Here is a 16,118-nt window from a genome sequence, read left to right as displayed (position 1 = left end):
CCTTGCTTAGAGTTCCTGAGATCATGTATTTAGGGGGTTGGGACTGCTGGGGACCCTGTGCTATGTTGCAGATGGCTTTGCACTCCGGAGAGTCCATTTCTTGCTTTTTCACTTCTTTTTAGCACTTACATTGACTACCCCATCCTTCTGGGAACTCTCCCCTTCACAGGCTTCCTGGTTCTCCTTCTCCCTTTCTAACTGCCTGAGCCCTCATCTTCTCCATACTCTAAAAATAGCTACAGCCTCATTTCTGTCCTCAGCCTCACTCTCTCTTCCCTCTGTCTTCTCCTGCCTCATTGTACTTTCAGTAGTGGTTTTCACCTCCTTGTGAATAATTCTTTTTTTAAAAAAATGTTTTATTTATTTTTATTATTATTGTTGTTTTGGCTGCATCAGGTCTTGTTGTGGCACGCAGGATCTTTCATTGTGGCGCGCAGGCTTCTCTCTAGTTGTGGCGCGTGGGCTTCAGAGTGCGTGGGCTCAGTAGTTGCGGCACACAGGCTCCCTAGTTGCGGCACGCAGGCTCTCAGGTTGTGGTGCGCAGGCTCAGTAGCTGCGGCACGCAGGCTTAGTTGCCCCATGGCATGTGGGGTCTTAGTTCCCCAACCAGAGATCGAACCCATGTCCCCTGCATTGGAAGATGGACTCTTAACCACTGGACCACCAAGGAAGTTCTGTGAATAATTCTTTTTCTTTCCATAGATTTTTAAAAATTTATTTATTTTATTATTTATTTTATTTTTGGCTGTGTTGGGTATTCATTTGCTGCACTCGGGCTTTTCTCTATTTGCGGAGAGCGGGGGCGCTGCTCTTTGTTGTGGTGCACGGGCTTCTCATTGCTGCGGCTTCTCTTGTTGCGGAGCACGGGCTCTAGGCGCGTGGGCTTCAGTAGTCGTGGCACGTGGGCTCAGTAGTTGTGGCTCATGGGCTCTAGAGTGCAGGCTCAGTAGTGGTGGCACCCTGGATTAGTTGCTCCACGGCATGTGGGATCTTCCCGGACCAGGGCTCAAGCCCATGTCCCCTGCATTGGCAGGCAGATTCTTAACCACTGTGCCACCAGGGAAGCCCCTGTGAATAATTCTTTTTTTTTTTTTTAATGGTTTTTTTTTTTTGCAGTACGTGGGCCTCTCACTGTTGTGGCCTCTCCCGTTGCGGAGCACAGGCTCCGGACGCGCAGGCTCAGCGGCCATGGCTCATGGGCCCAGCCGCTCCACGGCATGTGGGATCTTCCCGGACCGGGGCACGAACCTGTGTCCCCTGCATCGGCAGGCGGACTCTCAACCACTGCGCCACCAGGGAAGCCCCCGTGAATAATTCTTAAATATCTATTTCTAGTCCTCACCTCTCTCCCAAGCATCAATTCCATGTGTATGTTGCTAAGTTGAATGTTCTGTGGTTCCTACTAAATATTCCTGAAGCGACTTAGATTCAACATGTCTAAAACCGACATCATCGGTTCCCATCCTTCCCCCCTTTGTCCAGACCCAGGTCCTCTTCCTGATCATGGCAGCATTTCTTTTCATAGCACCTCCTTGTTCCCTATCTCTGAAGTTCAAAATTTGAGTCTTCTGTCTTTTTCCTCCAGAGTTGTACGGTGCCCCATCTTGCCAATTCTATTTGCTTTGTCACTTTTTTCTTTGTCATTATTTCTTTTCTACTCTCACTATCTTCATGCTGGTCTAGATCCTTATTACCTCTCACCTGAACTGTTGTAATAGCCTCCTAATTGGGCTCCCTGCCTGTGCTCTGTGTCTTATGTACATCATCACCAAACATAGCTTTGATTGTGTCCCTGGTTCGAAACCCTTCAGTGGCTTCCCAGAGCCTCCAGATGACCCCACTTAGTTTGGCAATCAAGGCCCTTCCCTGTCTGGTTATAGTCTACCTCTCCTGACCTAAGTCTCCTACAAAAGATCCTTGCTTTCACTGTTGCTCACCTACTCTGTTGTTTCCTTCTGTCAAACTCATTCATGCAACTTCTTCTACTGAGAATTCCTTTCTCTGTATTTCCATCTGTCAAAATCCTATCCCCACTGCAAGGACCAGGCCACATTCCATCTAGTCTTCCAGGAAAGCTTCATTGTTTCCCTTTCCTTATCCTGTTCAGAAATCATCTCTCTTCCTTCTTTTTGAGCACTTTATATCTTTCTTATGACCCTCATCACATACTGGATTACTTTGTAGTATGTCATTCATCTTCCCTAATGGATTTTGAGGACCCCCATAGCATCCCAGTGACTTTCAAACATTTTTGAGAACAACTCACATTAAGGAATACACTTTACATCGTGACCCAGGGCACACACACACACACACACACACACCCCTGAAATAAAGTTTCACGTTCAGTACTTACCATTATTACTACGTGCCATGAGATCTATTTTTTGTTCTATTTTAGTTATTCATAACCTATTAAATCAATTTCAAATCCCATTAATAGGCTGCAATCCACGTGTTGGAAAATACTGTTCTATCTAGTATGAACGAGTAGTCCCGTCTGTCGCCTCTGAGCCACCTGTTTTTTCCATCTACTTTAATGAGAGCCAGAAGAGCTCTTAAACAGTTGGCTTTATTCTTTCCTTCTCTCTTGGGAATAGGCTATTATGAAGTTATCCCTTTATCTCATTACAGTGAAGGATGATTTTGCTTTCCTTCTTTCTCTTAGGAGGATACAGTACTGCCCTGCCTAGTGCATGTTGGGAGGGGTGGGTATTCAAGCCTTCCTTTGCAGTGTGTCTGTAGTAATTCTGCCCTCCTGCAGCCTTGCTTCTGGGGAAAGATGACACTCTCTTTCAGGTTGGTGTAGGCTTTCCCCCATCTCAACACTCTCCACCTGTCCAAGGAAAAGCTGGGTCACAGCTCGAGTATTCTCCCTGCTTCTAGGCTGTGTTGCAGATGTGGAGGAGATCACTGCAGAGTACAAAGCAGGTACCCTCGTCTTAATCCTGAGTTTTCATTGTGCACGATGTTCCTAGAACTGTGGATGTATCAGGCTGCCAGCTGCCTGTAGCAGTTGTATCCCAGCTCACCAGCCGGAATCATTTACCTGGACCGGTGTGTTTTTTGGACTATATTTCATTGGCATTTGGGCCATGAGGATTTGGAACTGAAGTTCCTGTCAGAACTTGGGGCCCCATCCCTGACTTTGAGGACAGCTATTTTCTCATAGGGCCTCTTCCCTGCCTCATTTTCCTCAAATGATGCTTGAGGCCAGAACTCTCATACTAGTGGGCTTGCTTCCCTATGAAGAGAGATGCTGTAGTATACAGGAGGGGCTAGGTTATTGGTTGCCAAGGTGTAGTCACAAAATCCCTGGGGTCCCCAAAACCCTTTTAGGTGATCTCTGCGATCCCCTCTTTTCCAATTACATATCCAAATGAGGCCAACTTTTTTTTATCTTCACCTAGAATAACATATCACAACAGATTGAATGCAGATGCAGTTATGAGAATCCAGCCGTTTTCTGTTAAGCCAGACATTAAAGAGATTTACGAAAATGTTAAACAGTGCCACTCTTCTCACTAAATATTTTTGGTTTTGTTTTGGAAACTAGAGTTACTTTTAATAAAAGTGTTAACATGTAATGGGTTTATTATTAGTTTTGAATGAATTAAATTTATTTAAGTATTTCCATTGTAATTTCTAATATAGTAAATATTGGTAGGTATAACTTGTATAAATGAAAGCTCTTTGAGGTCCTTGATAAATTCTAAGAGTGTTAAGAAACCAAAGAGTGTAAGAGACCAAAAAGTGTGAAAATTGCTGGGCTAGGTCATGCTGTGGTAACAAATCACCTCAACAACTCCATAACTTAACGGATAGTTTATTTCTTGCTCATACTTTTGTTGCAGTGTGGGTCAGCGCAGGCGCTCTGTTCATCAGAGTTACTCAGGGACCCAGGCTGAGGGAGCCCTATCTCATCACCTGCTGCCACACTTAGCAGTCAGGAGAAGGGATGTGTGCAGTGGTCCTTGAAAACTTCTGCTGGAAGCAGCGTGTCAGAGCATCATAAACATGTGCAGCCTTATAAGCTCTTAAGTGACAAACATAAATCAAATAAAAACACAGATTCTTGAGATCTCTGTACCCCTTCCCCTCACATTGCTGGGTCAATGAGTGTCAACGAAGTGGCTTTAGGGTAAAGAGAAGTCAGGGATGTGAACTATAGAAGGATGTTGCCCATGAGGTGCTGAGCTCCACACCACATCCTGGACCATATTTTTTCTCTCTTTTAAACATTTACTGTGCAATATTTAAGACATACAGTAAAGACATGTGGAATAATAGAGTGAACCATTGTGTGCCCACTGTCAGCTTAAGAAACAAAATGTTACCTGTACCATTAACCTCCCTTTATGCTTGTCCTCATATGGATGTGGTCTTTCTGTCACAACCAGTTTTATTTCATTTTATTATTTTTTTGGCCACATAGCTTGAGGGGTCTTAGTTCCCTGACCAGGGATTGAACCCGGGCCACGGCAGTGAAAATGCCTAACCTCTGGACCTAAGAGTCCTAACCACTGAGCCGTCAGGGAATTCCCACACAACCAGTTTTAGATACCTCGTGGAGAACAACTTTACTGGCTTGAAATACCCCAGTTTTCTTGTGCTTCCCATCTCTGTCCTTTCACTGTTCCTGAAGCCTCTGCCATGCATTCATTTATTCATCAAATATTTATCAAGTGCCCATTTTATGCCAGGCACTGTTTAAAGTGCTAGGGATGCATCAGTGAGGGGTAACAACTTAGGCCTTGCCCTCAAGAAGCTCATATTCTGGTAGAGGAGACGGACAGTAAGTATGTGGACAAAGATATACTCAATGTTGGGTCATTCTCTGACTCTAAGTACAATGAAGAAAAATAAAGCAGGATAAGTTGGGTATAGAGTGATAGTAGTAAAGCCAGTCTGGAAAGCCTTCCCTGTGGAGAAGACCTTTGAGCAAAGACCTGAGTGAATTAGCTGTGTGAGTAGTTGAGGCAAGGGAGTTTTAGTGGGAGGAATAAAAAGCCTATGCAGAGGACCTGAAGCTAGAATCCACTTGAGGTGCTTCAGGCGTCAGGGTGGTTGAGGTGGAGTAAGTGAGGGTGAAGTGGAGGAAACGAGGTCAGAGAGGCAGCCAGAGGCCAGGTGACTTAGGGCCTTCTAAACCGGGGTGAAGAATCTGGATGGGGAGCCATTGGAGACTTTTGAGCAGCATAATGACATGATCTCCTATATTTCTTGAAAGAATCACTGTGGCCTGGCATGTTGAGAAAAAGAAAAGACTATAGGAAGCAAGGCCTGAAGCAGAGGGAACACATGGGAGTTACGGCCATAGTCCGAGGGAGAGAGAAAAGTTGCTTGAGCTTAGCGGTGCGTTGGTAAATGTTTACATGCTCTCTGAGGGGGAAGAGGGGCCCTGATTTGTAGCGTTGTCTGATTTCATGGCGTAAGTGCTCCCACCATGGTGGTTTCAAGCTACCAATGTGCTCTCATTGAACGTGGAGCTGGGAAAAGAGGTGCACAGTCAGCTGTCCTGAGCCAGCGTGAGCCAGCTGCAGCACAGCACTACTTGAACTTGGGCACTTTTAGCCCGGGGTGGGTTTGCAAGGGGGTGTCCAGGTTTGTCTCCATTTCTTAGGGTAGATGGAAGCTGTACCACCTTTTTGGAAAGAATATGGAGAGGGTTATGAAAGAGAGTCAGTTTATGAAGTCCATCGTGCAGGAGCCTTGCAGGACAAGCCCAGACGTTGGAGGCCTTGCAGGAGCTCTGGACTCTCAGATCCTTTGAAAGTGGAGCTCAGCCCCAAACCTCCCTGCAAACAGGAAGCTGGTTTGAGTTAGAACATAAAATAAAACCCAGCTGATGCCCCTGAATGTTTTTCCCCTGCTCTTCCCCCTCCACAGAGTCAAAGGAAACTGCCTTTTTTTCCCTTGGATAGCTGCTCAGAAATCCAGAGGAAGCCAAAAACTGTAAATCCTTTGAAAATCATCCAAGTTTTGAGCCCAGGCAAACTCCTGTCTGTGGGGTTTCCTAGCCCGGATGTCTGCTCCACTGTGGAGAGTCCTAGGAGGAAAGTGACAGGCACAAAGATGCCAAGGACCAGAGATGAATCCCATGCCCAGCAGGGAGAGATGGTCCTTAGCAGGGTTTCGCAAACTGCAGCTTCCAGTCCACCTGTAGGTCATGAAATCAATAAAGTGGGCCATGACCAGAGTTATTTTTTTAATGAAATAGAATATAATAGAAATTGGAGTTTATCACATACAATGAGAGTAAGTATTTTTCTGTGAAACTTTTATTTCAGTTTTATGAGCATGTAGGTTTATACTGGATCAAGATATAAAATGTGTTTCTTACTATGGGTCGTGGTCAAAAACGTTTGATAAACACTGGTCTTTCGGCTCTGAGTAACTCACATCTCCTTCCTGCTTTAGATTGCTGTTGAAAACTCCAAGCTAGTTCCAGAATTAATTCTCTGTGGAACTGGATCATCTACCCACAAAACACCTACCCAAATTCCTGTCAGAGAGAGAAGGCAAGCTGAGAACCCACAGACTGGTCTGATTCTTTGGGACCAAAGCTGAAGCATAAGGGAGGGATTGATGCAAATATGAATCCAAAGGATTTGCCTGAAATCAGATTAGCTTGAAGAGAATAGGAGTTGAGTTGGCCTTTTAGCTCAGTGCTTGCTTTGGTGACCTTTCTCATCTATGTGGGTAATGCTGGCCTCAGGCTCCTCTTTCTCTCTTCTCTGCAGTAGGCAGTTGGTGCAGCAGGAATGTTCCTGAGTACCCCTCCCTCGGGGATAGCCAGAGGCACTGTGCCAGGATAGGGTGTGGTGCCCCGAACTGAGTATCTCCCGGACTTCCCCAGGGTTATTTTGTGCTCTCCAGTTAGTGTGCAGTGCTCAGCCCTTTCAGAAAGGTGAGTGGGTGCCGGAGAAGGGGGCGGGGGTCATTAATCTGAGAAAAAGTATGGAAAGAGGCATAAGTTAGGGCAGAAAATCAAGAATGTATAGAGTAGGCTAAAGTTAGTTTATCCCCCACTAGGTTTAGTGCCTCAGAAAGGCCCAAGGGTAGCTGGCAAGTTTGGTGCTTGCCAGGTGGTTGTGGGTAGGTGTGGTGCCCTGGAACTAAACTGCCTCTGTCAGTGAGTAGACACATGTTGGAATTCCTGGTCCACATCCCCAAGAAGCACAGAAGACTCTTGGGGACCTTCCAGGGTAATAGCTTTAACTACAACATCCCAGGGGACTTATTTTGGTCTCTGGCCACCTCAGGGCATTTCTTTCCAACCTAATTCAAACTAAAATGGTCCTTGGAGATTGGAATTTAAACAGGCCCTCTCGAAGCACTTGGAATTCTCCAGCTGGGAGAGTAAGAGAGAAGGAGAGATCCTAAAACTACTGTAATTGACTATGGGCTTCCCCTCTCTAGATACCGGCCTGGACTGGGAGCAGACCACAGTGCCACTGATACAAACACCCCTGAAGTGTTTCTGGTTCACATCGCCCTCGTAAGGCCCCCAAGACTCTCTTAGCAGAGTACACTCCAGCCTGTTTACATGGCCATCCTGCATTCAGAAGCCCCTCTGTCTGAGCCAACGAAGACCGAGGACATCCCTGAGGAGGGCCAGTGCAGCGAGTCCAGACAGTGCTAGAGGAGACTGGACCAGGAGTGACATGCAAGACATTTTATAGCAGTGGGTGAGGGAGTGACGAGGTTACAGGGCAGTCTGAATCTTACATGGGATCATCTAGCAGAAAGATCAGGGAACTAATTTGAGGTTAGTCCAGTATGTCCCAGGGCCTGTGGACAGTGTGGGGTAACAACAGTGATGAAGAGAGTGATGGTGAATGTCTCGAATGGCCATGCCCTCTCAGAAGCTCTGAGCACTTTACGTATGTTTCCCTTTCATCTCTGTGGGAGTTGTGGCTTAATAATAATGATTAGAGTACTCTGAGCATCTGTGCTTTGCAAAACACAGCAGTAAGCCATGTCTCTGCCTCCTAGGCTTCGAGTCTGTTTGAACTGGCAGATATCTGATGGAGGGGAAGAGTGTGATGGAATGCATAGATCAGGGATATTATGAGTCACCTAATTGTTACCTAACATTCTTCTGGCTCTTGGAGATCAGAGTGGCCTTTGTTTCATGCCTGCCAAGGTACGAAGATCAGTGACCTCTCCTGAGTCTCATAGACCCAAGAGGCCAGTCTGGGGACCCAAGACTTTATCTTGTAAATGGAGCCTTCCTGGATTGGGAGAGTTCTTGTGCCCCTGTGGCCATGAGCTGAGTTTTAACCATTTCATTTTCTTTTCTATGGGCCTAGCAGTTTGATCACTGTTAAAAGCTGGCGATGTGTACTGGCTTTTTCCCATGTGATCAGGGGGCCTATGGCCAGATCAGGACCTGGATAAGTCAGAAGACAGAGCCATCAGGAAACAGTCAGCGTGGAAGAAGGTCCCGGCTACCTTCAACTCCTCCTTCCCAGTGCCACTCCATCCATAACATAACACTTCTCTGTCTTGCTCCAACAGGTGACCTTGGAGAAGGTGCTTGGAATAACAGTGTCTGGAGGCAGAGGACTTGCCTGTGATCCCCGATCGGGTTTAGTTGCCTACCCAGCTGGGTAAGTGTCTTGGAAGTGGTCTTATTGCATGGAAGTTTATAGCTATGCTAAACCAGTTGGAGTGGGCAGGGGTTTTCTGGTATCTTCTGGGAGATACATCCAGGTTAATGTTTTGGTGCCATTTTTATAAATGACGTACGGGGCCACATAAAGGCTCTTTGTTGACTGTTGCCTGTGTTGCCATCCCGTCCTGCTTTTTGACCACCCACGCGTATAGATTCACTCTTTGTATTCACACAGCTCCCAACACCATCTTCAATATCTTTAATATCTACCTTTTAGTCATTTTTATTTTTATTTTATTTTTTAAATTAAAAAAAATATTTTATACTGGAATATAGTCGATTTACAATGTTGTTAGTTTCAGGTGTATAGCAAAGTGGTTTAGTTATATATATATCTATTCTTTTTCAGTTTCTTTCCCCATATAAGTTATTACAGTGTATTGAGTAGAGTTCCCTGTGCTGTACAGTAGGTCCTTGTTGATTATCTATTTTACATATAGTAGTGTGCCTATGTTAATCCCAACCTCCTAATCTATCCCTCCCCCACTTCTCCCCTTTGGTAACCGTAAATTGGTTTTCTAAGTCTGTGAGTTTGTTTCTGCTTTATAAACAAGTTCATTTGTATCGTTTTTTAGGTTCCATGTATAAGTCATGTCATATGATATTTGTCTTTCTCTGTCTGACTTACTTCACTTAGTATAATAATCTTTAGGTCCATCCATGTTGCTGCAAATGGCATTATTTCATTCTTTTTAATGGCTATGTAATATTCCATTGTGTAATATATGCACACAGCTCCCAACACCATCTTCAGTATCTTTAATATCTACCTTTTAGTTGTTTTTAAAAACAGCTTTATTGAGATGTAAGTCACATACCACGCAATTCACCCATTTAATATGTATAATTCAGGGACTTCCTTAGTGGTCCAGTGGTTAAGACTTTGCCTACCAATGCAAGGGGTACGGGTTTGATCCCTGGTCGGGGAGCTAGGATCCCACGTGCCTCATGGCCCAAAATCCAAAACATAAAAAAAGAAGCAGTATTGTAATACGTGCAATTCAGTGGTTTTTAGTGTATCCACAGAGTTGTGCAGCCATCACTACAATCAATTTTAGAACATTTTCCTCACCCCAAAAGGAAACCCCACACCCATTAACAGTCACTCTCTATTTCCCCTCAAGGCTCCCAGCTTTTAGGCAGCCACTAATCTATTTTCTGTCTCTATATATTTGCCTGTTCTGAACATTTTATATAAATGGAATCATATTTTTTGTGAGTGGCTTTTTTCACTTAGCATGGTGTTTTCAAGGTTCATACATGTCGTACTGGGTATCAGTACTTCATTCCTTTCTATGGCCGAGTAACATTCCATTGTATGGATATACCACATTTTCTCTGTTAATCAGTTGATGGGCATTCGGGTTGTTTCCACTTTTTGGCTGTTATGGATAATGCTTCTCAGAACATTTGACTACTCTTGTCACGTTGAGAGATGTCAGTGCCATGGAAGAGAGGAAGGGTTCCAGCGCTGGTGTTCTTCTTTCCCTTGCAGCCTTTTCACTCCTCTGTTCCTACTGATGAGAAACCCCCAACCATAGTTGCTTGAAGCTTCTGCAGAAGTGTTTCTTTTGGAGGCTTGGAGCTTTTCCTGCTTCTGGTTCTCTTTCTCTGTCTGTTCTCTCTGGTTCCCTGTTCCTTGCTGCTGGACACAGGAAAGTGAAAATGGGAAGGCCACTGCTCTGCCTCTTTCCCCACCATCAACTTGGGAATGCCGAGTTCCCTAGTGTGATTTTCCACAGCAACTCCTGTAGTTTTTGTATCAGATATATGATTTGTTTTTAGTTTTATCATCCCTACCTTTATCAAGAACCTTTTCTGTGACAGGCACTTTGTTAAGCACTTTACAGGAATTATTTTATTTAATACTCAGAGCAACCCTGTGAGGTTGGAACTGTTTTCATCCCATATTTTAGAGGAGGGAAACTAAGATTCAAAGAGGGTAAGCAGTTTGCTCTAGGTCACACAGCTAGCCCGTGTCTGTATTGGGACTCCAACCCAAGAAGTCTGACTGCAGAGCTCTTACTCTAAAGTGGCACGAGGTGGAGGGAGACCAGACTTGCTGCTTATTTTTAAAAGCTGCTTTTCCCCTAAGCTGTTCACCTGCTCTTCGAATGAAAAGAGCCAATTTACGGGCAGCTCAGTCTATGCCAGGGACCCTTCTGCCCCTAGGTTCTGGGGTCTGTCTCTTCTGAGTGGCCCTTTGGCATTTGACGTCTGTGGTAGGGGACTGTGGGAGCTGCACTGACTTTACCTTGAAGAGGCTGAGCTGGCCTCCTTCTCCCCCTCCAGAAGCAAGTTGATGAATGATCTCTGTTGCTGGATACCCTGTGCAGTCTGCCTCCGGGGAATTCCACTCATGCCTGCCTCGGCCAGGGAAAGCCAGGTTTCTTCTTCTTGGAGGTGGGACTGGGGCTGGATGTGGGACGGGCCGGAAAGGCCTGGGCTGCTGCTCTGTGCGTGCTGAGTCCTGTGTCCCTGCTCTGGGGAGTGTGGAGCCCTGGTCCCTCTCTTCCCCATCCGCCCCAGACCCCAGGCCTGGCGCCTTTAAGGGTGTGTGCTTCTGTTTATGGGCAGGTCCCAGCCTGGCGTTTGTGCCTTGGGGGTCATTATCCTTCCAGGTGGTGTACGGAAGCTTCCCTGCTGTCACCTCTAGTAGGTTTCCTGAGTGTGTTTGGCTTGGGCCAGTCCTGGGCAGTGCCCTGATCCACTTCCTGACCTTTTGATTTCCTAGAACTTGGAGTTCTCTCTTTGCAAATGGCGCTTTTCTGGGTGTTGTAGTTTTGCTCTGTGCTAGAGCTCCCTGATGTGCTTCTGCGGTATCTGGGGGCCACCAAAGTCTGTGTGAGCAAAGCAGGCTCTTTCCCTCCCCTCTGTCTCCCTTCTCTTCCTATATGGTGATCCCAACCCCACCGCCCATCCCCCACTCTCTAGTTCCTACTTCGCTTGTTGCTCTAGGAGCAGTTCAGGTATCCTAGAAACAAGAAGAGAAACAAAGCTCAGAAAATTCTCCCAGAGGCCTAGAGGCAAATATCAAACCAAAACAAAGTTTTCTGAAAGGAAATGAAACAGCTCTGGGAGGGTGGGGTGGAGAAGGATGTGTGTCAGGCAGAGGTGGGTTGAAGTCTCTGGGTAGAGACCCCTTGGTTTTAGCACCTCGTGCATTTCTTCTCCAGAGCTCTCCCTTTGCTGTTGTTTTCCCACAGGAAGCCCACCCTCACCTGTCACATTTTAAGCCCCCTGCCCTAGGAGGCCAAGCTGGTCCCCAGATAGCTTTGAGGCACTCAGTTTAGTTGAACACCCATAATTGACTTGGGCCCCTTCCCTGGCTGGCTCGGTAGAGGGTTCAGGGCCTTTAGAGCCCAGCACAGCCCCTGTTGCCACTGTGGAGTCAGTGAGTTTGGAGAATGGGTTTCTCTTGACCCCTAATGCCAGGGTGCAGGGCCTGGCCTGAGTGCAGACCCCCTGTGCAGAGCAGCTACTGGCGTGAGAGGTGCCCTATGCAGCAGCCAAGAGGAGACCTCTTGGTGGTTTAAGCAGGGAGGAGGAGGGGAAACCCAGCTCTCCTGAGAAGGCCCTCCATTTACTCAGCGCATATTGGAATTTATGCTGAGATCCAGCTCCAAAGCTTTGGACTGCACGTGAAAGCACAGAGTCTCCTCCTGGACTGTGTTCTAGTGACATCTGAGCTGAAGGAACATACAGCTCCCTTCTTCCTCCTGTGGTAAACACTGTGTGGGGGGTTGCCAGGGAGTGTGTGGAGTGGTGGAGAGACCAGGTGGACCTAAGGGAAGAGGATGCTTGGACTTGGTGCCCTGATGGCTGTGAATCACATGCAAGCGTTACTCACAGGCGCCAGTCCCCTCAGTGCCTTTTCTCCTGGTTTCCCTACAGAGCTCATACCTAAAACTGGGGCCCTGTAGTTCTTCCCAAAACAGCTTGTTCATCGATAATAGTCATTCATTTGTTCGGCAGATACGTGTTGAAAATATACTTTGGACCAGGCACTGTTCCAGCCGCAGAATATATATATACAGCAGTGAATAAGACAGTGTCATTGCCTCTGTGGGGTTTAAGGAGGGGCAGGCAGACAGTAAGCATGTGAACAAATAAATGAGCAAGGTAATATCAGAGAGTGGTAAGTGTTCTGAAGAAATAAACTGGGGTGATGGAAAAGGAGAGTAAGTGAATACCTGGGAGTGGAGTGGGGTGGGGCTACTTGGAGACTGGCTGGTCAGGGCTCAGTGGGAGGTAACAGTTGAGCTGGTGTCTGAGTGACAAAGAGGAATCTATGTGTGAAGATCTGTACTTCCAGGTGGAGGAGACCTCAACTACAGAGGTCCCAAAGAAAGGAGGAATCAATTCACTTGTTTGAGTAGCTAAACAGCAGCCATGGTGGCTAGACCATAGTGAGTGAGAGGAAGGAGGCTCAGACACTGCTTTTGGACCTGGCTTGTGAGTCTTGCAGCTCACAGACATCCACCTGTTGTCCCAGAAGGGAATATGTTTAGAGTCCTCTGGACAGAGAGAGGTGTACTGGTAGCTCTACACCAGTGACCACATTATTCACTGGGTTATTACTGCCAAGTCTTTTCTCATGCCTTTGATGGGGGGGGAGGGGTGTGTGTGTCTCGTAGAGCATCTCAGAAACAGAGATGCCAGGGTGTCTCATGGGCTGGCCTAAGAGGGTTACTTATTTGGAAGGCATTGGGTTCCATGTGGGTCCTGAAGAGGACCACAACCAAGGATGCCCTAGGAAACGTCCTAGACTCATTATCTCTTAGGATAATTAAAGCTAAAAGATTTCCCCTTTGGGAGTGAATCGGGAGGGACAGTTTGTAATTCCAACCTGGAGGAGGACCCTAATGAGTCACTAGTATCCTACAAGTCCTATATGGATACCGTAGTTGGGGTTCCTGTTGCAACTGCTGAACCCCTGGTTAACCCTTTCCTTGTTATTGGTGCCCTTCAAGAAGATGGCTAGGAGCACCCTGCTGGTTACTTTGCATATTATTTTTTTCAGTTCTCACAACAATTCTGAGACTTAGATACTATTTATTATTCCTGCTTTATAGATGAGGAAACTGAGGTTCAGAGAAGTTAAGGAATATGCCCAAGATCACACAGTATGTTAGCAGACAGGTCTGCCTGACCCGTTTTCTTATTCTTTCTATCATCACAGTGCCCTCGAGCATCAGTGAGTCCTAGAAGTCTAAGGTTGGACAGAACTGTGGACCTGCCTTGGGGCCTGCTACTCAGGAGTTTCCTTAGGAGTTAGGGCTTTGAGATCTGGTAGCTAATGACTTGAAGATTTATTCACAAATATTTATTGAGTGCCAATTTTCTAGGCCTTTGCGATGTAACAGTGAACAAAATAAACAAACACTACTGTCACAGAGCTGGCAGTCTTAGTGATGAATATAGATCGTCTTCCCTCCCCAAAAGTAAATTATATGGAATATTATAAATTGATGTGTGCTTTGGAAAAAGTATAAGCAAGAAGCAGTGAAAGGGGATGGGAATGTGGGGGTGTGGGGTTATAATGTTAAGTAGGGGTACAGGGTAATGTATGAGCAAGGCTTGAAGGACCTTTAGTGTGCCTCTGAGTCACCTTCTGACTTTTCTTGGTCTGAAAGAGGAAATTCTAAGGTGCAGGGTCCCTGCTCAGACCTTCTGTGTCCTGCTCCCTGTGTGTGTTTCTGCATTCTTTGCTCATCCCAGGGTTCATTTGTTTCTGCCTTCTGGAGGATGGAGAGTCATAGGAGGTGGATCCTGTGGGAATGCTGGGCTCTTGGTGATGGCAGCAGGCCTGGACCTGTCCAGGGACGGGGGCTATCGAGGGCTTGGCCTTTCCTGGTTCAGAGAAGTTCCTGGGCAGTGGGCCCAGCACCTGGTACGGTTGCTCCACCACATGACTCCCGGGCTGAGGCCCTGAGGGATTGAGGCCTCACTGCTTCCCTATGAGAGTGAGCAGACTCCCTGTGCCTGTACCCTGGGGTTCTGAATTACGGGACTCAGCCGGTTGGGCCAGCCCAGCCCTATCATATGGAGGATTGCAGCCAGTACTGCTGCAAGGGCACGTGCCAGTAACTGCCTGCTGTGCTGGCCAGGGTCAAGGGATGTGGAGACCAAGGGCCAAAGATTGGTGCAAACCGCACCCCACCCTTCCCTCCCTAGCAGACTGGAAACTTGCTCAAAGGTCAGAGAAGACTGAGGAGGCTCCCACATCAGTGCTTTTTTTTTTTTTTTTTTTTTTTGCGGTACGCGGGCCTCTCACTGTTGTGGCCTCTCCCGTTGCGGAGCACAGGCTCTGGACGCGCAGGCTCAGCGGCCATGGCTCACAGGCCCAGCTGCTCCGCGGCATGTGGGATCTTCCCAGACCGGGGCACGAACCCGTGTCCCCGGCATTGGCAGGCGGACTCTCAACCACTGCGCCACCAGGGAAGCCCCACATCAGTGTTTTTGAGGTCTCTTCTCTTGGGAGGACCTCAGCAAGCTGGGCACAGGGGGACCTTGGAGGTCTTTGCCAAGTTCTGCCTTCACCATCTGCGTTATTATCCTCACAAGTGGAGCTGTGACCGAGGGTTGGTCTCTTTTTTTTCCTCTTTCTCTGTGTTGGAAGGTTTCCAACTTTGAATAATTAGAAGTAAAAATTTCAGCTTGCCCTACCTGTGTGTGTTTCCCTCCTCTGCTTAACTCTCCCATGACACACATGAGAATTTCCAGGCTACACTGGGGGGTGGGGGTTGGGAGGTGTTAGAGAAGGGAGAGGTTGCCTCATAGCTAGTCATCCTGTCTGCATTGTCTTTTTACACACACGTGCTGCTCTCCCTCCTTCTTCTGCCATGGAGTCCAACCTAGGGGAGACAGGAAACAGAGGATGCTATGGCCCAGCAAGACTCAGAATTTATGTGCGGTGACTTGGGGAGTGTTCTCAGCCGCCCTTGAAAGGCCACCATGCTGCTTCGGGTTTAAAGGAACCCTCATCACCTACTTTTTCTGGATTTGGAATGTGGCTGTCAGAATCTGCATCAGTTCATTTCAAGTCAGATCAGCTCTGAGCTGAACCCCTCTGCTGTGGTTTATCTGGAGCTGATCCGAAAGCTAGGTAACCCAGCACCATTCAGACTGGAGGCCATCACCAGAGAGGATGAGCCTGCAGAGGACCGCCTCAGCCGGGCGGCACAAATACCAAGAAAACGTCAACTCTCCCGAAAACTTGGTGGGCTTTGCGTGATGGTGGCAGGCCTGGGGGTTATCATTTTTCACACACTGAATAAAATATTAAAATCTAAATATCTAGATCTATGAACTTTGAACTGTAACTGCTATAATTTTCATGTGCCCTGTTATGACTTCCAAAGATTCTGTAGCCAGAATCCTTTTTCCCTCCAAGCGCCCCAGTCTTCTCTGCCTCTTCTCAGAGGCTCCTGCCCTG

The 16,118-nt window shown here is 47.0% G+C and overlaps 1 protein-coding gene across 2 annotated transcripts in view; it reads left to right on the top strand.

Moving 5' to 3' along the window:
• MAPKBP1 (mitogen-activated protein kinase binding protein 1) overlaps nt 1–16,118 on the top strand; it is a 52,314-nt gene that overhangs the window by 16,121 nt on the left and 20,075 nt on the right. For both annotated transcript variants that reach the window (XM_032623149.1, XM_032623150.1), the window contains exon 3: nt 8,524–8,615. In XM_032623149.1, the coding sequence (XP_032479040.1) occupies nt 8,524–8,615 (92 nt within the window). The remainder of the gene's footprint in view (nt 1–8,523; nt 8,616–16,118) is intronic.

This window comes from Phocoena sinus, chromosome 2, assembly GCF_008692025.1.
Source record: "Phocoena sinus isolate mPhoSin1 chromosome 2, mPhoSin1.pri, whole genome shotgun sequence".
In the NCBI taxonomy this organism is placed as follows: Eukaryota; Metazoa; Chordata; class Mammalia; order Artiodactyla; family Phocoenidae; genus Phocoena; species Phocoena sinus.
Note: the sequence above shows the minus strand (reverse complement) of the source record. Positions and strands in the feature narration are given on the sequence as shown.